Genomic DNA, 24,812 nt, shown 5'->3' on the forward strand with positions numbered 1-24,812 from the left:
TATTCAAACCCAATGTTCAAGTGTATAGTTTCTTTTGCCCGGCAGTGTACACTATTGTTGTTTGTCGCGTGAAATATCACGCATTTACTCTCTTTCAATGCCTAATGGGTGATCATAGCCTAGGTCACATCGCACTCAAGTAAGACGAAGAACCAGCTTTAATCCCTTACATTGCTACGACGTGTGACGTCCATCCCGTATGTCCCCTGGCGTGATACTGATATGCTAAAGCCCATTTTCACACTCAATCGATCCGGGTTGTAATGAGAAGGGTGAATACTGATGATAGGTTACTAAGATATTCATTTCTTTTGTAATGCAGGTGTACCTAATACCTCATTCCTCATAACAGAATCCATTGCGGTTTTTATCAATATTACATCCAGTTATTGTGATTGCGGGATGCGAAAACAGACAGTGCGTCCCAATGGAAACTTCAATTGAAGCATTTCATTAATAATTCAAAAACAATTTCCTCTTCGTTGTTGTTCATCCAAAACTGTTTATTACCCATACAAAGAACAACATGTTGGCTGATGCATGTTCGTGGTCATGAAATCATATACAGGTAAAGCTTTACACGGCTGTACCTCAGACGGATTGGCCGTACTTGTTACTGTTCTAAACAGACAAGTTGTAATTGTGGTTACTACAAGTCATGTTCAAGTTACATTTAAGTCTTTTATAAATATCACTTATTGCAGAAAAAGTCAGTTACACGTAACAACATACAATTCATTAACAAGTCCCATTCAAGACACTTACAAGTACCATTCTTGTTAGTTTCAAGTCAGTTACACGTCACATACAAGTCAGGTTGAAGTCATATTCAAGTCAGTTACAAAACACATTCAAGTTAGTGTACAAGTCACATGTAAGTCAGTTACAAGTCACATACAAATTAGTTACATGACAGTTACAAGTCACATACAAGTTAGTGACATGACAGTTACAAGTCACATACAAGTTAGTTAAAAGTCACATAGAAGTCAGTTACAAGTCACATACAAGTTAGTTACATGACAGTTACAAGTCACATACAAGTTAGTTACATGACAGTTACATGTCACATACAAATTAGTTACAAGTCACATAGAAGTCAGTTACAAGTTCTATGTATGCCAGCTACATGTCACATACAAGTCACATGTAAGTCAGTTACAAGTTTCATGTAAGTCACATGCACGCCGTGACATATGTTTACAACCCCGTTAAATAGCGTCAACTATGGCGAAAAAGCATTCTCACCATGAAAACAGGAAATAGGGAACTGTCACGGATATCAATTTTGCCCCTAATGCGTTAAAATTGGAAATGTCCACCACATGTCTGCTATAAAACCTTTTGAAAGCTTTACTGAGGCCTTGAATGTTGTAACCCTTATCAAACAGCTTTTGAACAAGAGTCGTATGATGTGGATATATGCCCACATATTCTATTTGTACTTTACTTTATATAAGTTTAATGTGTTGATGGCTTAAAATGATATATCATCTCTTGTCAAAATTTTATCGAAAAAAGATATATTGTCCCCGCAGAACTTGAATTTTTTTATTAGACTACATATTGTTGGGAAAACAACAAATTGTCTGTCAAAAACATTCCATTGTTGTAATGTAGTTTTTAGAAAAAAGATTTTGGCTCATAGGTTTAATAACAAAACTATCTGGGTTTGCAGCTGTAGTTGAAAAAAGAAATCTGGTCGAAATTCCGAATGTACATTTGTTTCCTTTCTATTAACGAAGTTGGAAAGTTCTCGTGTCACTATTACTGATTGTCCGGAACAGTCATTGTTTGCACAGTTAGGGTGTTACGCTACATGTTTGTCTGACAAACTCAGATCGTCAGATTTTCTTAGACGTTACATACCATTCCAACACGTTAAAACTGGCTTCAGTTCATTTATACCAAATATTTAAAAAAAATAGTTTTTCATCTTGTATTGATTTTCCTTTTAAAGAGAAAAGTAATCTCGTCTACTCCGAGATGCTATGAAATTCGTCTAAACGCGTATGAAAAAGCTTTCTTAGAGCATTCGTTTTTTTCATTCTTGTTGATGTTATGAGCAAGTCGTTAAATGCGCATCTATCTTACTTAAAGTCAGACGAGTAGTCTAATTATCCTTTTAGTCAAAGATGTTCCTGATCAAATTACAATTGTTTGTTTCTTGAACATTGGACGTGTATGTGGCATTTCGATTGTAACACATGCTTTCAGATCCTAATGATATTTTCCTGCTTCTCAGTTATTAATGGGACTATTTGTCTTAAGGCATGACATATGGTGAGCCGGTCTTTAAGCACGGATAGAAAAATACAACAGAGCTACAGAAGAGAACAGCTATACACTCTTGGAAAATGGAAAATTGATTTTTTTACCCACAGTAGCAAATGTCATTAATGCTTAGTCGTATTCTAAACTAGCCTCATAACTTCAATATCATGTTTCAGATCCATTTTCTTCCATTTTTTCAGGATTTTTCTGGTTTTAGTCAAAATACATAATGGGCGTTGTAGATTAACGGTATGACCAAATGGGAAAACAGAAGTACTTGTTACTTTTTAAAATGAATATGATTATTGAAAAGAGTTTTAAGGACCTAAAGAAACTATCAATACATAACTGTTATATTGTCAGTCAGTCTTTTAAAAAAGGCGCTTTGTATATGTTTTCTTTCCTTTTAATTGGGATATATAAGTATGGTGAGTACCTTAAATAGTATTCAGATATACTTTCATTGTCATCTTCCATTACATGTATGAAAGAATACTATTAGTCATAAAGCAAAGAACATATTTATGAACACGACAGTTGAAAAACCTGGCGGGATAGGAGCCTGCAACCTTTTGATTCGTTGTCTTTCACATTACCACCTGTGCTACAGAGACTTGTCACAAATGTAAATTTTCCTATTCACCATTAAGTTAGCTTGGTTTAGTTGTACATTTTTATGCTAATATTATATCAAGTTCATTGTAAGTCGTGGTGGTGTATTTGTTGTGCAGGTGCATGTGTAAATTCTAAGCATGTTTAAACTCTTAACAGTCATGTGTAAATTCTAAACATGTTTAAACTCTTACCAGTCATGTCTAAATTCTAAACATGTTTAAACTCTTAACAGTCATGTGTAAATTCTAAATATGTTTAAACTAAAAACATGTTTTAATTGTAAATTTTGAATTCTAAACATGTTTAGATTATGAGAATATGTGTTAAGGTGGTGTTCAGACGATAGCCCATTTCATGTGTGCATACCCTAACCGTGTTTAGATCTAAACATGTCGTGTATGTTTTTACATTCTAAACACATTTTCACAGAGAAGTTTTAGCAAATAATGTCCTGAATTTACATTTTGTGCTTCATGTCCTCTTGGGATTTATAATTGATATTTTGGTATTTGAAAATTATTGTCACAGTCAAGAAAGTCATTTAGACGTCACGCCTCAAAGAACAGTATTTCAGTTATGTCAAGGCCTGTCAGTTTCATGGAACACAGACCGCACTTTTGGGAAACCAACATGCACGGGTATGGTGCTGTCAGACCAAAATCATAATCAGAGCGCATCTTGGATTCGAACCTATGACTTGCCTAATGTCTACGCAAAGCTCAGGCACGGAACTCCGTCCACCTTGACTACTGAGCTACCAGCACTTCCTGACATGACACCCGCACTCACTCACTCACTTACTCACTCACTTTCATTAGGATCCTTGGTTTGTTCAGAACCATTACCTGATTAACAAAAGTGATGGACCTCTTCGATCTGCGTAGAGATGCTCCTTCCTTAACACACTGACACTCTGTGATGCATCTAAAATGCCGTCAAGTGACATTAACCCTAACTCGCTTACATTCATAAACTTCATGTATTCAGTGGAATGAGAAACACTTTCAGTATATGCACCATTGCTTGTGTCACACATGGCATATGCCATGCCTCTGTATGAGGCTACCAGGTTAATGGTCCAATCAATACTGATGAATCTGTCCTTACGATCTCCCATTCAATCAAAAACGTACTGGATGTACATACGCAGGCACGTGAACACATCCATTATCTCATGTGTATCTTGTGTAATGATTATAATCACGAATAGCTACGATAATAACCACGCCCTAGATCCACAAAGCTATTTTAACTCCACGACATTAAAATATACGAGTTGTAACCTCAGCGTTAAGATCGTTCGTGGGACGAAGACACCGGAGCAGATCCGGGTGCTGAGTGAGTGAGTGAGTTGGGTTTAACACCGCTTTTAACAGTATTCCAGTTATATCACGGCGTGTCAGCTTAATGTGGGAGGAAAGCCCGAAGTGATGCAAGTCTTAGACGTTTACCACTTCGCTGAAACCCACGAGCACGGGTATGGTGCTGACAAACCTAGAAACATAATCGTGGCGAACCGGGATTCGAACCAACCATCATAGGTTTCTGGCGTGCCCAAGGGACACAACTCTGCACAGCGAATCGCGGCGCCTTAGACGACTGGGCCACCCGTGCCCCCTCCGGGTGCTGAAGCACAAAGCGATCTTTGCGCTTGGGCGATCGTACCCCATGCATTAATTGACTTAGACAGTCGTAGCGCCAAGTTTGTAACTTGTACAACGAGACTACGGTTCTACAAACCGACGGTAGTAAAATTAGCATCGTGAATATGTCATATGTTTTATGAGAGAATTACGACAGTCGAAGCTTTGGTCGCTTTGTTGAACGATTCCTGGTTTATTACAGATCAAGTTCAACAAGCGATAGTACTTATACACGTACAACTACGAACGTCCATGTTAAAGTATGGTACTTACGATTGTAGACATAAATTGCCAATGCAAGAGAATAACCGGTATATATTATCCGCCGAATCAGATTAAAATTTGATGCAAGGGCAACATAGCTGTGAACATTATATGGATGGACCACTGAGAATCCGTGATGACACCAGGTGTTCACATACTTCAACATAGACTTACGATAGTCGTAGCATTAAGATCGCTTCGTGCAGGTGGGCCATGGAGCGAGACAGGAAGTGCGACAAAGTGGCCTGATCCTCTTGCGATTTCTGTTGTATGTGATTTACATGTAACTGTCGTGGCTTTAACGTCTGATCGTTCATGTCAATCCTTGAAACAAGATATCATCTTCCCGAGGCAAGGGAGTTAATTGACTTTAAAAGTCCAGTTTCCTGCCTTGTCGAACTGGGCTGGAATTATGGAGTTATATTTTGGCTGGACTAACGAGTCTATGCATAGTCCAATAAAATCGTGTAACGAAATCGACATCCGGTTCTTAAACTGCCGTGTAGATTTCGATCGATTGCAGAGTTTGCAAAGCATCTGTACCGCCAACTCGGCGTCAACAGATATTTTCATAATCTGTTCATGTTATAAATCATGTGATTTGATGTACTTCGCGGAATAAGATCCGTTTTATCACAATATGGATTTTGATTATCGATCAGATCGTCTTGATTGGGCGCCGCCATTTTGTTTGAAGCAAATGGATGTGATATGAGAGGTGGAATCTGATTGGTCAATAGGAGGGACATAGAAGGGACATGACTCGAAGTAGCCACTCGATCGGGCCCAGAAATTCCATCCTACTTCGGCAAGGGTGGAAACTGGACTTTTACGGTCAGTTAACTCCCTTGCCTCGGGAAGATGCAAGATTTTGGCAGCTGTTCTGAATCTTGAGCATATGTGTATTCAGGCAAAGCGACATTAGGAAGGTTTATAAGTACATCAATTTGCTTGTATGACGGATACTATCCTTGTTAGCGATAGGCATTTTTGATTGATAATTTTTTACAGACATGCTGTTATTGTTTTTACGGACTGTTCATGTATGGGTAAGAGTGAGTGAGTGAGTATGGTTTTTACGCGACTTTTAGTAATATTCCAGCAATATCACGGTGTGGGACACTAGAAATGGGTTTCACACACTGAACCATTGTGGGGAATCGAGCCCTGGTCTTCGCCGTGACGAGCGAACGCTTTAACCACTAGGCTACCCGACAGCCCCCTGTATGGTTAAGAACACGTCAATCTTTTCAAGGTCTATGATCGTCTCTAGAAGTTATGTGACGAGGTTTTAGGGGTTATTAATGTTTCAGTGCAATTTCTACTACTATTGGCAAAAAAGGAGGTATATATTTAAAAAAGGACGAGGTTTCATGGAGGCCTTTTTGGGCTTATATCCCAAATCTTAAATTTACGTAAAACGTGGAAATATGAATATTATCTGACACTGAATTCTAAAACGTCAATACATTCAGCTTTTTGAAAGCATAACTGTTCGGGGTTATAAAAAACAGTTTACGTTTGTTTTAGTGATGAAATCCGTAAATAAATTTGTGGATGCTTATGTGTCATTGATCTGTAAACCCTTTTAGAAACCCTTTTAGAATCATCTCTACATTGAGAATCAATCAATTATTCTTCGAGCCTATGGCAAGGATCATTATAAAATCAATAACTCTTTTCGCTAACATTGGATTTCACCTCCCATACATCTGTTTACTCGTAAATATTGCGTTCACATACTGTTGTATGAACAAAGGCCGAAAATTATCAAGGAGTGAGAGTTCCGAGTGACTTATACGACAGTGTGTTACGTTAAGGCGGTTCGAACAATGAATATGAAGGGAAAACAGGTCATGTGTAGATAATGGTTTGGGACTTTGTCACGAAAAGAAATTCGAATAATGAATACGAGGAGAAATAATGATGATTGATTCAGTGATTACTCTGTGAACTTGACCTATGTTTGGAGTGACAGCGGTTTAAGGCAATCAGAATGCTTTGTGAAGCGTTCTTTATGAAACTTGTTGTTAAGCGAGTAACACGGACATGAAAAGTTTGGGTTTCGAAAAATGTTTTCTAACACGAACAACCAACCCATGTTCTTGATGAAAATAGCGTGGATCTACACCGTTTTATGAACCAGCGATCAAGAGATTAGGAAGTGGAATTGTGTTGATCTGCACTGAGGTGAAGAACTAGATAGTTTTCATCTAGATTGATTTCCCTCCTTCTCATGTCAATATATCTTCACTGAATAAATCAATTATCACTTAAAATAGCTAAACCTACTGCACTTAGTAATTTAGGAATCCCCTTCACTCAGACCATAGATCCTGTAATATTGATTGAACATGTGCAAGTCACACGCACCTGTTTATTGAACGACGTGCTTCCATAGTTGACAGAGGAATCGTTTTTGTACGATTTGACCAAATATCTTGAATTTTTATTTATATTATTAATAACTATGAATATTAAAGCAGCAAATGTCAAAATTTACATCATGCCGAAATGCAGGATACGCAAACAGACACAAAACAGACAGGAAGTTTGAAGCAGAAAAGGCTAAATGGAACATATGAGTGAACAGACCTCTATCCACAGTACCAGACATTCGAAAAATCATGAAAACAAAAGCGACAAAACCCTTTCCATATCCATGAGAAATCTCTGCCAGAAAGACATGATCTGGTGAAGACAGGTCGCGGGGTGGGGGGTGGGGGTAATGTGTGAACTGGGGTAGTACGATTATTAAAGAATTGACCTTCACTTTGTGTGAGTTCATTTGAGTATGAACCTTCATAGAGTGAGGGCCAAACTGTATGAACGTCGGAGCTTGCGACGACGTTCATACAATGTTTGGCCCTCACTCTATGAAGGTTCTCCAATGAACTCACACAAAGTGAAAGTCAATTCTTATAATTTTTATATCACAATTTCTTACCTCAAAGGATGTAGGCCAAGATCTAAACACAATTTTATTTAGTACGTGTGACTTCATGTTTACACTGACAGCCAAACAACAACCAGCTATATCGCGGAATAAAAAAAATCCCCCAAAAGAGCGGTGACATGAACGAATGGATGCAGAACTTGCTCTTCAGAAACATCTTACGCAACACATGTGTTCATATAATATCCCCATTAGATGAGAAAGGTCTGTAATGAACTACCTCAGTAAGTCAGTCACAATGACAGCGCGTCGTAATACTAGTACATTTACATCAAGTACAAGACGTCAAAATGGCCGACACGATAAACGTGACGGGAGGATTTCCGAAGTTGTTAATGAACCTGTGGCGGTTACATGTGTTAGTCACCATTGATCAACTGACCGATTATTAAAAGGTGATTAAAGATGCGTCAAACAGACACCAAGCTAAATTCGTAGATTGTTGAGACGGTCACTGTCAGCCTAGACACAGATCGAGTCGATACTGACGATAGTTTGGATGTGTATTTTTTCGTTTGTTCATTAGGATGTGCCGTAGCGAGGAAATTCGTGAACAATCATGCAGTCAAGCTCTCTTACGTTTCTCAATGTATACTGAATTGCTGAGACCAAGATTAAAGGTTCTAAATGATCAGAAATAATGCTTATTCATGTTTTCGTGCTAGGGAATTCCCAGGGGTTTCCCAGGAATGTTGAAGTAGTCCGTGTTTACGTCATTTCAAGAACACGATCTCGTGAAAAACGTATGAACGTCAAATCGTGTCGTTCATACATTTATGAACGTCAATTTCACGGTCATGTGACCGACCTCTTGTCCAATGGAAAAGCCGTATATCGTATAAACTTCAGATTAAAAAAATATTGCTTGATAATGGAACAGCCTAAGAGTCAAAGAGTTCTAAGCCTGACGCCTGACTAACGTTCAACTATTGGCCATAACAATGTGAACTAGTCAACGTAGTACATTGTTTGAGAAGTTCATTGCAAGTGTATTTGGTCTGTTGAGGCCGTTTGAATATTAGTGACAGCCAGTTGAACGTCATAGGGGTCCAAACGGATACAGAAATTCACCTGCAAAGAAAAAGAACGAGAACCTAGCTCACCTATTCCACAGTTAAATATTGCTTGATAATGGAACAGCTTAAGAGTCAAAGAGTTCTAAGCCTGACGCCTGACTAACGTTCAACTATTGGCCATAACAATGTGAACTAGTCAACGTAGTACATTGTTTGAGAAGTTCATTGCAAGTGTATTTGGTCTGTTGAGGCCGTTTGAATATTAGTGACAGCCAGTTGAACGTCATAGGGGTCCAAACGGATACAGAAATTCACCTGCAAAGAAAAAGAACGAGAACCTAGCTCACCTATTCCACAGTTAAATATTGCTTGATAATGGAACAGCTTAAGAGTCAAAGAGTTCTAAGCCTGACGCCTGACTAACGTTCAACTATTGGCCATAACAATGTGAACTAGTCAACGTAGTACATTGTTTGAGAAGTTCATTGCAAGTGTATTTGGTCTGTTGAGGCCGTTTGTATATTAGTGACAGCCAGTTGAACGTCATGGGGGTCCAAACGGATACAGAAATTCACCTGCAAAGAAAAAGAACGAGAACCGAGCTCACCTATTCCACAGTTAAACTTTGGGCAGCTATATTGAAGGCTGGGGGAACAAGCATTGTCGAGGACCAAATGTCTGGACGTCCCTCGACTTCCATCAATGAAGATTCAATCAAGGAGACAGGAAAACTTATATTGTCAGATAGACGTATTACCATTGCTGAACTTGAGGAAGACACTGGCCTGAGCCATGGATCCACTGAAACTATTATTCATGAACATGTACAGATGAATAAGATATCTGCTCATTGAGTGCCAAAGTTTCTAAAATCTGATTTTAGGAAAAAGGAACCGACATTATCAGAGAAAATCTAGAGCTAAATGAGGAGGATTTCGTTAAATTCAAAAAGAGATTCTACGGCGCCGCGATTCGCTGTGCAGAGTTACGTCCCTTGGTCACGCCAGAAACCTGTGATTGTTGGTTCAAATCCCGGTTCGCCCCGATTATGTTTCTCGGTTTATCAGCACCATACCCGTGCTCGCGGGTTTCACCAAAGTGGTACACGTCTGAGATTTGCATCACTTGGTTCTTTCCTCCCCAATTAAGCTGACACGCATTGATATAACTGTAATACTGTTAAAAGCGGCGTTAAACCAAACTCACTCACTCACTGATGCTGACCTTTTCTGAACCGTGATCGCAACGAGATGCACCCGGGGAAAGCATATATGCAGTGTAATGTAACACACAAAATCTAAGAAAGTGGTGTTTTTGTTTTGAAATAACGCTCCATAAGGTTTGTATACGTCGTAATGTTTTGAAAAGAAAGCTTTTCGTGCAGTGTTATCATTTCATATTTTCATTTTCTTATCAGGGTTAGGAGATGGAGGAATGTTCAAGAACAAGACCGACTACCCAACACTTACCCGCTTTGCTTACTGCCAGTGTCGCCTGAGGAAGGTGTTTGGGAGTTTATTCAAGCAGTTCAGTTGGTCGAAAATCGTCGTTATCTACGATGTCAATGATGCCCACTCCGACATTCTCGGGCAGACGCTGAAGAACGGGTTACAGAAGGGGAATATCTACCCCTATATGATACAATACTATGGAGAACAAAATCCTGATTTTGAGACTATCCTCAAGACAGCGGCGGACAATGCACGTGGTAAGATCTACGATGACCTGACCTTTGTTATATTACTTGGTTTAAGATCTTATTTGTAAACCCTTAGGGTGGGGTTTGAAAAAAATACAAACGTTAATAAAATTGCAAAAAGGTATCTGTTTCTAAATGTTAAAGTTTGGTTAAAAGGATGAAAAAGAACCCATGCCATTAAATTAGAGAAAAGTACTGCTTCGGGTGTTTCGGCGGCTGTCAATTTGTACACCTCCAAGGAGGTTACGAATGTAAACTGGTATTAATGGCATGCGATGGTACTTTAAAAATATGCTTTTACACTTTGAAATTTTGCTCTACATTTATTAACAGGAATGTATAAGAACAGAGACATCTGGTGTAGCTTCTAATTAAACATTCATACTGATTTGATAAAATAATCATAATTTAAAATCAAGTAGTTCAATATTACATCAGAATACATGAAACAAAAGGCAATTGCACTTACACATTTGATGGTATTAATTTGCAGAGCGTGATATTGTATTTATCTTTTAGAACCAATACAATTAAAATATATGGCTATCAGGGCCAATACATGTTGTTTTCTTATTTAGCCACCAGAGAGCAAAAATTGTAAAAAAAATATTTAGCCATCGAAATGCAATAATTGTTATTTTCTATTACATAATTATCATATTTTATTTAGCTTAGCCATCAGGATCCAATAATACCAATATACTATATATAGCGATCAGGATATCAATAATTTGTTATACTTTATTTACCCATCAGGAACTCATACGCAGTGATTATTGAAATTTTTTTTTCGCTATCGTGAATCTATAATTATTATGCTTACACTTGGGTACATAACCTTTTCTTTGTCCTACAGTTGTGGTGTTAATTGTTCCCGGCGATTCTCTGCGAAAGTTTCTGCTCACTGCGCATGACATGGGCTACACAACCAATGGTGAGTTCGTTTTTATGGACGTTGAGCTATTTCCGTTTCCTGGGAACTACTGGGGCAACCATGATTGGCGGAGAGACGACTCACGTGACCCGGAAGCTAAAGCAGCCTTTGAATCCCTTCTTCGGATCGCTTTACGAGAACCAACGAGCGAAGCATGGAAGAACTTCACCTGTGATGTCATCAGAATCGCCAGCGACGACTTCAACTTCACATACGGAGAGGAAAAGGTAAACAAATATACCATTTATGGAATGGTACTTTACTCAAGAAATGTAGAAAAAGTGATACCCCTGTTCGAGACATGCAGATTACCGGTATTGGGCCACAGCACCGTTAAACAATATACCAGGACATCACTTTAAAAACGAAGAAAACAGAAGTGATTTATCGAGTTAAAGGTGAAATGGAGTTAACGTCGCGTCCAAGATTACTGCACTTATATAGCAACGTGCATACACGTGTGTGCGTGAGTGGCTGGTTGTACTAGTCCGGACTGATGCCGATTTATAGTGCTAGCCCACTGAGATACCATGCCGCAGTTTAACATGAATACCCTACTCAGACACAGTATACTGACTCCGAGCCGACCAGTCCTTGTTTTAGCCCCTTAATGCCGAGCGCCAGATAGGGTAACAACAAGTACCATCTTTTAACGTCTTTTGGTATGGCGCGGCCGGGATCTGTCGAGTTAAAGATGTCTACGTTCACAGCGTAACTCGAATTGTATCGGTAGTTCCTTAAGCGTCACACTGTTTGTTTGTTGTTTTTCGCCGCACTCAGCAATATTCCAGCTATATGACGGCAGTCTGTAAATAATCGAGTCTGGACCAGACAATCCCGTGATTGATATCGATCCACGCAATTGGGATACGATGACATACATCAACCAAGTCAGCGAGCCTGACCACCCGATCCCATTTGTCGCCTTTTACGACAAGCATAGTCGCCTTTAAGGACAAGCATAGTCGCCTTTTACGGCAAGCATGGGTTGATGAAGACATATTCTACCCCGGATCTTCAAGGGTCAATGAAGTGATGAAACCGAGGAATCATAGATTAAAAGTCATATGGTCAAAGACACGGCGTTAAATACCAATACGAAATGTGAATAAATTACCATTTTACGAGCGGCTGCGTTTTGGTTACGGCAAGAGTGAATCAGAAAGGCATTGTACCATTCCTCAAACTGTGACGTCATTGCATTGTAAGCCCGTTTCGTGAAGTTTTAGCACCGTATGACACCATCGTCTGCACGTTAAAAATTGAGGGCATTTCCCAAATGCGTACAATTTAATACAATTGCTCAATATTTAACACATTAACAAAGAGAAATAATGATTTTTATTAGGATATACTCGTAACCGTACAATAGTCTGCTTTCAGCGCATATTTCTTACGGGTACGGAAAAGAATTTGTCCTTTTATTTATAGATTGACGTTTAGTCAATATCTGGTTAAATGTTTAATACTATAAATCGTACTTTTTATCAAAACTGTCACCTGGTTAAAGCTTTCCTCATATGCCCTCTCAGCTAATAGCTAGAAAAATTGTTGATACGGCGTAAACTAACAGTTATTCATTCCCTATATGCCTCTATGGTAAGCACGTCGCTTTTTATGTGCAATAATCTTGGGCGTAACCAAGTAAAGTAAAATTCAATCGTCTAGATTTTAGAAATACCATCATGCAAAAGATAAGTACCAAGAACACAAATATCCGGGGGATCGCGGTACTAGAAGAGTGATTGAGTGAGTGAGTGAGTGAGTTGGGTTTAACGCCGCTTTTAACAGTATTCCAGTTATATCGCGGTGTGTCAGCTTAATGTGGGAGGAAATCCCGAAGTGATGCAGGTCTCAGACGTTTAGCACTTCGGTGAAAGCCAAGAGCACGGGTATGGTGCTGACAAACCTAGAAACATAATCGGGGCGAACCGGGATTCGAACCCACCATCATAGGTTTCTGGCGTGCCCAAGGGACGAAACTCTGCACAGCGAATCGCGGCGCCTTAGACGACTGGGCCACCCGTGCCCCCTACCAGAAGAGAGCAGTCGATTACGGATATGACGAACTCATCTAAGAAGAACTACAAATCCCCAAACACCCAGGGTGGCCTCGCTGAGTCGCGGACAAATGAAAACTTGAACCTCATGCTGGGAACGATTGAATGGCCAGAATGACTTTATTCTTGACCTACAGACCATGCAAGTAGGGAACCCTGGGACATTGTCGCGTGAGCGTGCTTTAACTAATTTTGACACTTTTCGCTTGTTTTTGTAAGAGCGACAATGTCTCTTCTCTGATTCTATATGCAAGAGTACAAAGGCATTAACAATTTATATTATTGTTCAGTTTTACTTAAGCCAGTTGGATACATAAAACGAACTACTGAATAGATAACTTAATTATTTATTTCACACATTAATCTGTAAAATTATCTCAATGACCTGAAAATGTCCCGTTGTGTGTACGCTTCGTTGAGATATGACCATTGGATGATTGTCTTGCCCGTTAGTTGCCTGTGGAACCCGTGGTGATTAACACGGATCGATGGAATCAGCATTTATCTTCTATAGAAAACTGTGTCAGAATCAAGTGCAGATAAACATAAACTGTTCAAGGAAATCTGACTCCCGATAACTTTCATCTAAATCATCACCATCTGTCCTGTGTAAATCAGGTGTCCAACTGACAAACCAACCAACTTTAGTTGGAGTTTCAATGTGGGAAGCCATGGCTGTTTCTATTCGGTGTTGTTATGTTGTTGCTTGATGACCAGGCAGTCAATATCACTGTTATATATTGCATGCTTTATGCCACGTGATAAATAACATGTGTCCACACACACCGTGTCCTGTTTCGCGAACATCGATAAAGCATTCCTCTTCATCACCGTCGAGTAGAATTGCTGATCTGCGATTTCGTCCGTTTTTTTCGAGCTGTAATGGGCTTGCTCGCGACTCTTCAGATACCGTGGTTGTTATATCGAAAGACAAACACCAATAATCATTTCACATAAACTGCCAGGCAAAAGACATTATCTACTTGAACATTAGATGTGAGCAAAATAACAACCGTTATAAAAAAAGAAAAGAAATAAAAGTATACACCTATGTTAAATTGGGGATAGAGATAAAACAAACAAGGGTATTCGATGGTGATGTACTAGTATATGAAACGGGTGTCAAAGTTAAGCTTGCAGTGTTTCGCCGACTGTTTTCAGCCTTGTAACAATTTGATACAATCTCATTAAAATCCGATCTTAGTTCTCGCTACTGCTTAACAGAGATCTCAGGACGTCCCGTTACAGGTCAGGCTAGAGCCACCTTTCGTAAAGTTTGACCGACCAATGAAATGACTAACAAGAAGTCGACATGAGCCAATCACAAAGAGATTTACGGCACTAGTTTCAAACTGGCGATTCCCATTCCAGATTAAGTTTTGAAACATATTTTGACTAAGTTCTCGATTCAAGATTTGAAAACTGAACAAAAGAAAATGCTGGAAGGTCTGTTAAATTGCAGTCATGGTACTTCCCATAGGCTACGGAAAGTCTCTTCCATTTCAAACGTTTATCCAATTGAAGCGAGAGATAGAAAAGGATTTTGCAGTCGTAATCCCATAACTGTCATTCGGAATTCCCCGAGCTAACATTATCGAGCTCGCATGATCAGAAAACACTTCCCCGATCTGGAAAGCGACGCTCCGATTGGTCGGATGAAAGATCGTTCTGACGTGACCCGTAATGGGATATCCTCAGATCTTTGTTTAGCGGTAACGTGAACTAAGATCTGAATTTAATGAGTTTGCGTTTTAATGTTTGTATTTTTTCTAATCAAATTCAAATTTTCAATTATATACTTTCTTATGCCCGGCAGTGTTGTTATAATTGAATTTAGTTATTTTCACAAAAAAAACATTATTTTGTATATTTGGTGTTTTTCGTGCGTGAATGAAACCCCGGACAAAATGTTTGTCTGAATGCAGCGCCTCATCTGTTCGTCTTTTCAGGTGAACTACTTTGTGGGTGCGTTTCACGACGGGGTGGTGAGGTACGGGATGGCCTTGAATGAAACACTGGCTAAAGGGAGGAGCGTCAGAGACGGCTACACCATCGCCCGCGCCATGTGGAATGAAACTGTCCTAGGTGGGATAAAACATGACCATCCTCGAGTGTCCAGTGTCTTATATCTCCATTCCAGGCCATCCTGGAGTGTCCAGTGTATCATATATCCATTCCAGGCCATCTTGGAGTGTCCAGTGTCTTATATATCCATTCCAGGTCATCCTCGAGTGTCCAGTGTATCATATATCCATTCCAGACCATCCTGGAGTCCAGTGTATTATGTATCCATTCCAGACCATCCTGGAGTGTCCAGTGTATTACGTATCCATTCCAGACCATCCTGGAGTGTCCAGTGTATCATATATCCATTCCAGGCCATCCTGGAGTGTCCAGTGTATCATATATCCATTCCAGGCCATCCTCGAGTGTCCAGTGTCTTATATATCCATTCCAGGCCATCCTCGAGTGTCCAGTGTATCATATATCCATTCCAGACCATCCTGGAGTCCAGTGTATTATGTATCCATTCCAGACCATCCTGGAGTGTCCAGTGTATTATGTATCCATTCCAGACCATCCAGGAGTGTCCAGTATATCATATATCCATTCCAGGCCATCCTCGGGTGTCCAGTGTATCATATATCCATTCCAGACCATCCTCGAGTGTCCAGTGTATCATATATCCATTCCAGACCATCCTCGAGTGCCCAGTGTCTTATATATCCATTCCAGGCCATCCTCGAGTGTCCAGTGTCTTATATATCCATTCCAGGCCATCCTGGAGTGTCCAGTATATCATATATCCATTCCAGGCCATCCTCGGGTGTCCAGTGTATCATATATCCATTCCAGACCATCCTCGAGTGTCCAGTGTATCATATATCCATTCCAGACCATCCTCGAGTGCCCAGTGTCTTATATATCCATTCCAGACCATCCTCGAGTGCCCAGTGTCTTATATATCCATTCCAGGCCATCCTCGAGTGTCCAGTGTATTATGTATCCATTCCAGACCATCCTGGAGTGTCCAGTATATCATATATCCATTCCAGGCCATCCTCGGGTGTCCAGTGTATCATATATCCATTCCAGACCATCCTCGAGTGTCCAGTGTATCATATATCCATTCCAGACCATCCTCGAGTGCCCAGTGTCTTATATATCCATTCCAGGCCATCCTCGAGTGTCCAGTGTCTTATATATCCATTCCAGGCCATCCTGGAGTGTCCAGTGTATCATATATCCATTCCAGACCATCCAGGAGTGTCCAGTGTATCATATATCCACCCCAGACCATCCTCGGGTGTCAAGTGTATTATGTATCCATTCCAGGCCATCTTCGAGTGTCCAGTGTCTTATATATCCATTCCAGGCCATCCTCGAGTGTCCAGTGTATCATATATCCATTCCAGACCATCCTGGAGTCCAGTGTATTATGTATCCATTCCAGACCATCCTGGAGTGTCCAGTGTATTATGTATCCATTCCAGACCATCCTGGAGTGTCCAGTGTATCATATATCCATTCCAGGCCATCCTCGGGTGTCCAGTGTATCATATATGCATTCCAGACCATCCTCGAGTGTCCAGTGTATCATATATCCATTCCAGACATTCCTCGAGTGCCCAGTGTCTTATATATCCATTCCAGGCCATCCTCGAGTGTCCAGTGTCTTATATATCCATTCCAGGCCATCCTTGGGTGTCCAGTGTATCATATATCCATTCCAGACCATCCAGGAGTGTCCAGTGTATCATATATCCATTCCAGACCATCCTCGAGCGTCAAGTATATCATACATGTATATCCACCCCAGACCATCCTCGGGTGTCAAGTGTATTATGTATCCATTCAAGGCCATCCTCGAGTGTCCAGTATATCATACATGTATATCCACCCCAGACCATCCTCGGGTGTCAAGTGTATTATGTATCCATTCAAGGCCATCCTCGAGTGTCCAGTATATCATACATGTATATCCACCCCAGACCATCCTCGGGTGTCAAGTGTATTATGTATCCATTCAAGGCCATCCTCGAGTGTCCAGTATATCATACATGTATATCCACCCCAGACCATCCTCGAGTGTCCAGTGTATTATATATTTATTCCAGACCATCCTCGAGTGTCAAGTGTATTATATATTCATTCCAGATCATCATCGAGCGCCGAGTGTATAATATATCCATTCCAAACCATTCCAAACATGTGTAATATATAAATTCCAGACCATCCTCGAGTGTCCAGTGTATTAGATATCCGCCCAGACCATCCTCAAATGTTCAGTGTATTAAATATCCGCCCAGACCATCCTCGAGTGTCCAGTGTATTATGCATCCATTCCAGACCATCCTCGAGTGTCCAGGGTAGTATGTATCCATTCCGGACCATCCTCGAGTATCCAGTGTATTAAATATCCATTCAGATCATCATCGAGTGTCCCGTGTATTATATATCAATTCCAGACCATCCTCGAGGGTTCAGTGTATTTTAATTTGTCCATTCCAGATCATCCTCGAGTGTCCAGTGTATCATATTTATCCATTCCGGACCATCCTCGAGAGTCTGTACATTCTTCGCCACCCTTGGGTGTACATCCGGTTTATACTTGAAATCCATTGTGACAACAATGACAAACCTGTGAATGACATCTCTCCTTGTGTTAATGATACTTATGTGTGAATGAGCTATATGTTTGACCCCGATTGTTCTCTTAGGTGTGACTGGAGACGTCATCATTGACGACAACGGCGACCGGGACACCGATTTCTCCATTCTTGATCTCAACCCTCAGAACGGCGAGTTCCAGGTGTGCTAACCAATATACACTCTATCTCTAGAGTGTCCAGTGTATTATATATTCATTCTAACCAATACACTCTATCTCTTGAACTAAGATGCTTCTATTCATAGGACTGTCCGAATTCACACATTTCAAACGAATCATTTTCAAAACTGTGATCTTCTGGTGAGAGGTAATATTGGTTCAAAGGGCGATAACTCTCATTTTAAAAATATTTTTTATATGACCTTTTCACGATATTTGGAGGTAAGGCGTCTGAGTCAGTAGCAATAAAAGTATATTTTTTTAAACATGAGATCAGGGGATCGGGAATGAGAGGCATGACCATAGAATAAAACCCTCAGATTGATTAGTATGAGACGCCGTGATGTTGCTGGAATATACATAAGCATAAACAAGAAACACATGAGGATAAGGAACAAGGTAGAATGTTGAATAATGATAAATAATATTTAAAAAGCATAAAAGTCGAATATTGTTGAATAACGGTAAAACTACAGAAAACACGTTCATATCGAATGTAGCCTCTGTTCTTACTAGAAATATAAAATTCTGAAACATTTCGCCATGTAGTCTGTAAATAAGTCGGGCTGCAGGACAGATTAGTGGTGTGACCGCTCAGAATCCAGTTTTACTACCTATCTATATTTATAGCGACGTGTGTGTGTGTGTGTGTGTGTGCGTGCGTGCGTTCGTGCGTGCGTGCGTGTGTGTGTGTGGCTTCTTGTACTTGTCCGGACTAATGCCGATTTTATAGTGCTAGCCCACTGAGATACCATGCCGCAGTTTAACATGAATATCCCACATCGATTTTGTTTTAACCCATTCATACCGAGCACCAGGCAGGGTAACAACAAGTACCATCTTTTAATGTCCTTTGGTATGACGCGGCCGGGGATCTTCCGCTCTCCGCTCTACCACTAGAACACGGAGATGGTCCCAGTCTATTAGTGTGTTGCAGTGTGTGGCAGTGTGTGGCAGTGTGTATCGACGTACGTGGATCGCTGCTCTACGTGATGTTCCTTGAATACAGAAGTCGAAATCCATACATCTTCCTGAGGTCAGGGCGCTAACTGACTACTTAAGTCCACTTTCCACTTGACAAATATATCTTGTATTTTGCCCAAAACTTACATATCTTCATTTGATATTTCTATAGGTTGTGGCCATTTATTGGGGAGACAGGCCTGGATACACCCCCGTAGAATATATGAACATCCACTGGCCTGGGACGAGTGGACTGCCCCCGCCGAACGTCCCCCGGTGCGGCTTCAAGGGGGACGCACCTGTCTGTGCTGCCCCAGGTAGGTGTCCATCTACTGTACATTGTATGAGACCCCGATATTGTATAAGCCGTATAATGTATGGCTTATCATATATAACCTGTCTATAATGTATGGCTTACCATAGATAGCCTTTCTATTATGTATGGCTTATCATACATAACCTGTCTATAATGCATGGCTTACCATAGATAGCCTGTCTGTAATGTATGGCTTATCATATATAACCTGTCTATAATGTATGGCTTATCATATATAACCTGCCTATAATGTATGGCTTATCATTTATAACCTGTCTATAATGTATGGCTTATCATATATAACCTGTCTATAATGTATGGCTTATCATATATAACCTGTTTATTATGTATGGCTTATCACATATAACCTGTCTATAATGTATGGCTATCATGTATAGCCTGTCTATAACGTATGGCTTATCATTCATAACTTGTCTATAATGTATGACTTATATATAACCTGTCTATAATGTATGGCTGTCATATATAACCTGTCTATAATGTATAGCTTATCATATATAACCTGGCTATAACACATGGCTATCATATATAACCTTTCTATGATGTATGACTTATCATGTATAACCTGTCTATAACGTATGACTTACAATATAAAACCTGTCTATAGTGTATGGCTTATCATTTATGACTTGCCTATAATATGTAACTTCTCAGTTATAACCAGTCTGAAATGTATGGCTTAGGTCTGTGAAAAAGTGTGAGACCTACGACTGTCGCAGATCTATGTATGGAATCAATGAAAGATCATCCTTATCCTTAAGAACTACGGTTGACGTAAATATACGAAACAGTAGGATAGCTTTAGTACTGGGTTCGAACCGTGGAACGAGAACAAGTGCTCTCACCCACAAAGTGACTATATCCTTACGACTACCCCGAACCTTAATTTGACAGACTTATCACATATTTGCCGCAGCTTGTGAAAAATGCTTGTTAAAAAAACCCATCGTCCAGTGCCTCCTTGTAATATTGGCATATTTCAGAGAATTTCCCGAAACAGTATCCTGTCATTAACACAAACTTAAGCTCCTATCGTCTACCCGAATAGAAAATGGCGAGTCCCTGAGTTGTATTCATCGATTTAACGTCTGAGTATCAGGGACATTATTCCGCCTTGACCCCACAAGGCTCGTGAAATCGTGAAACGAAGAACAATCTGTTTAAATTGGTCACACGTAAATCAAACACGTAACCGGTCCAAGACGATCAAGTGGTGTAGTCACGTGACTGATTCCGTTGGATACGGGGTCTTGTTTCGACACACGGTCGCTAATGAAAGCAACGTGATTCACACTGCTATCTGGTTCCGCGGAATCCTGTGAGAGTGCAGCTGAACAAATTTAAACGGAACTGAACATGAGGCGTATTTTTCCCGCTCTCGCGGATTGCTTAATTATCAAAACACAGTACAAATGCACGACAATCAATTAGGTAATTCACTTCCGGGATTGTTTTAAAACACGTTTGCTTATTTTTTACATTTAATTCTGATTGAAAAACTGTGACCGGCTATGCTGTAATATATTTCATGATATGTGATATACCCCATGGTATGATGTATTACACACGTGCTGTACTGTAAAATACTCCATGATATAATGTACCTGTAAAGACCCGGGGTGGAACAGGTCTCCAGCAACCCAACTTGCCGCAAAAGGCGACCATGCTTGTCGGAACAGGCGACTAACAGGATCGGGTGGTCAGGCTCGTTGACTTGGTTGATGCATGTCATCGTATTCCAATTGCGTTGATCAATGCTCATTATGTCAATCACTAGCCTTCATGAAGCTGAAATATTGCTGAGGATGGCGTTAAACAACAAAAATAAAACACAAAAAATATGATATAATGTTCTTTACGTCATGATATATATGATAGACACGTGATATACTGCAGATACTCCATGCTATACTGTTCTCTATTACCTACGAGGGCAAACACATCGGGGTTCATAAAAATCATATGTGCCTTTGGGTCATATTACGTTAGGAGACAACAGTGTATTATTTCCGTCATCCGGGCGGCATTGTTGACGTCATTCGAATCTTATTGTGGCGTGAGGTCTGAATGACGTCACACTAGAAACGACGTCATAGCTGAAGATTTAAGTTATCAGCACTTATAGTAACTACAGTTCTAACACACAGCTGACCCAATCTTAATACACAGGGTATAAAATCTACACAGGCAAAAATTGCCACGACGATAGTCAACACAGATTAACAGACATCGGATCAACCCCATGTTACGTAACCGGCTTCCGTCGGGGCACCCAAGCTGCGGTACGAACTGAAGTTGGAAATTATATCTCAGATGATATATACAAGCCTATACTCGAGGGGCGACAAGGCGCGGACGGAAAATTAGAAAACTACCGCCTTGGTTGTATTTCACCACAAACGTCTACTCAAAGCTAACAAGTCAATATTTTTAACAAACAAAATCCGATACCACGTACAGTAAACTACGGTTATAACGAACACGCTTATAACGAACTGACGGATATAATCGAACTTACTTTTTTAGTCCCGACTATTTGCTGTAGTTCTGCTGAATATATGCTTATAACGAACTACGGTTATAACGAACTAAAAATAGTAGTCCCTTTGAGTTCGTTATAACCGTAGTTTACTGTATTATCATTAAAGCGAACATAAATCTTAAGACCATCATGATCAAATGTAGCGTTTTCACTTATAAAAAATATGTTTTATATGCAACAAAGGCCCAGTTGCTTTATTTGTTACCGCCTAACAGATATCTAACAGCCAGAGGGAATTTAACATTTAATGTACATCAGCAATAAAAATAACCTAGGGCGGTGCTTCAATCTGTACCTTGTTACAAATGAATCACCATCGAAAAGCTATTTTTTTATTTTATTTATTATTTTTATTTTTAGACCCCATCAAACACGGGTGTATACTTTCTTTTGCCTAGCAGTTTACAAACCATGTTAACATAAGGTGGCTGCGAACAAGTCTGAGAGAGACTGAGAGAAATCAATGCCCTTTGTACACAAAGCATTGTTAACCTTTATCAAGGAATGACGGTGCTCCGAGCACTTGGTTACCTTGAGTAACAGATGTCTCAGATGTTGATTTCTATGATTCATTTGCCTGAGATCTACCCACTTCATTTTTTTATTTGTTGTGTGTGTCTTTTCCTATTTTCTAAGTTCGATCGGGATCAGTGGGAACTGCGTTCAACTCACTGTTAGACATTAACCATTGCCCTAAGCAATCAACACGGAGATCCAATATGTTGATATTTAGTCTCAGCTACTTATACGATGAAACAACATCATTTACATCTTCTCGATTCTGTTCAATTCACATACCAGTTCTGAATTCTGAATTTTTATTGATTCGTTAGCTGGGATACATATTCGTCAGACCATCACGCCGGAAGAATAAATTTCTTTGGAAAAATTCTTTCTTAAACCCGACAACGAGGCCATTCAAATCTGCTTTCACATGTCAAACGTTGCTAAATACCCCGATGAGTCCAAGTCATATATGGCAAGAGTAGTAAAATATGCCAGACAGAGAACCAAACGAACAACATCTAAGAGAGTGAATTAGTTTCAGTGTCAACAACACAGTTTGACTGTGACGTCATAATCTATGACGTCAGAATAATATAGTGGAGTGTACTTCAGAACTAAACGTTGCACGATCACTTCATATTCTCTTGTAAAGACCCTTAACCTAATGCTTACCGGGTATCTGCGCCAGACGATTTTAATTGTCTTTGAGGTGATCTGAGTGTAGCGTAAATATCGTCATTTGATCATTCAATTTAAATTTGATCATTCATGTTACTGGGAATATTAGACTCATTTCTTATCTCTTCAACTATTACACACAAAAATCCGTTTATTTTGTCACTTTGTCACTTTGTCATGGTAGATTGACGTAAAAAACTTACCAGCTTTCAAACATTTTATAAATGTAACTTTATTCAATTTGAAACTTCACGGTAACACGTTTGGTTTCAAATGAAATTAACATGTGCCAATCTCCGTTTGAAACCTCCAAATTAATAACAGAAGGTTTATCTCCTAATTCAGACCTTTGACCAAACGGAACTCACTAATAGAATATCTACGTATTTTTTTTACTTACAGATAGCGTGCCCATCTACGTCGTTGTAGTATTGGTGCTGTTTGGCGTAATCATCGTCGGCCTCATCGGCACCTTCTTCATCTACAGGTAAGCCACCGTGGTGGGTACAACAGACTGGTTGACAGACTGTATCCCATATAACTTCTGATAGCCTACGTTGATACATGGTACCCTCATGATTGTTAGACGATAACTTACAATTGATATTTTGTACAAAACAAGGTCTTATCAAAGAGCCAAGTTTGTTTTGTTCTGACCACCGTCTGCAATGGATCTCCATTTGACCGGACTCCGTTAATCGGGAACCATCACCAACTCTCCCTGTCCGGGTGGTCCCTTGAAGATTCCGGGTTAGAATTGGTCCTCAGCAACCCATGCTTGTCGTATGAGGCGACTGGGTGTTCAGGCTCGCTGACTTGGTTGATGCATGTCATCGTATCCCAATTGCATAGATCGATGCTCGTGATGTCAATCGCTGAATTGTCTGGTCCAGTCTTGATTATTTACAGACCACCGCCATATATCTGGAATATAGTTCTGGGTGCGGTGGGAAAACAAAAAAAAACCCCAAACAAAACAAAACAACAACAACAACAACAAACAAACAAACAAACAAACAAACAAACAAACAAACAATCCCTTCCCGGGTGAAAATAGCTTTGAACGTCTTCATGAATCAAAGGGATGATCCCTACTCATAATTAGTTTACACACACATCTGTTCATTAGGTACATGTTAGGTAAGAAAGTTAAAATGCTAAAAATGTACTGACAGGATACGCTTACCTTTTCGCGAACACATGGTAGCATCACTAATTGATAGTTATGAATAAACACATGGTCCTGATCTAGTCGAAATCGTTCAATGGATTAGGCGTTTGACTGAGATTGCTAATAGTTATGGATTTTTTGGTCAATTTTATTTACAAATGATGGACGATTCAGGATGTATTGTAATCATAACATTAAGTTGTGAACCCTGGTTGAGTGAGTGAGTAAGTTTGGTTCAAGGCGACTTTGAACAATATTTCAGTTACACCACGGCGTGTTAGATTGACGTGGGAGGATACTCCCAAAGTGAAAATGGTTTTAG

General features: G+C 39.9%; 1 protein-coding gene across 1 annotated transcript in view; it reads left to right on the forward strand.

Annotated features, from left to right (window-relative positions):
• The window catches only part of LOC139467068 (atrial natriuretic peptide receptor 1-like), a 58,469-nt gene that overhangs the window by 13,982 nt on the left and 19,675 nt on the right, over window positions 1-24,812 (forward strand). Inside the window, exons 3-8 of the mRNA XM_071248786.1 lie at window positions 10,186-10,476; window positions 11,324-11,628; window positions 15,411-15,546; window positions 18,183-18,274; window positions 19,428-19,572; window positions 23,722-23,806. Of these exons, the coding sequence (XP_071104887.1) occupies window positions 10,186-10,476; window positions 11,324-11,628; window positions 15,411-15,546; window positions 18,183-18,274; window positions 19,428-19,572; window positions 23,722-23,806 (1,054 nt within the window). The remainder of the gene's footprint in view (window positions 1-10,185; window positions 10,477-11,323; window positions 11,629-15,410; window positions 15,547-18,182; window positions 18,275-19,427; window positions 19,573-23,721; window positions 23,807-24,812) is intronic.

Source organism: Haliotis cracherodii, unplaced genomic scaffold, assembly GCF_022045235.1.
Source record: "Haliotis cracherodii isolate W230 unplaced genomic scaffold, xgHalCrac1.p SCAF_19, whole genome shotgun sequence".
NCBI classification, from domain to species: domain Eukaryota; kingdom Metazoa; phylum Mollusca; class Gastropoda; order Lepetellida; family Haliotidae; genus Haliotis; species Haliotis cracherodii.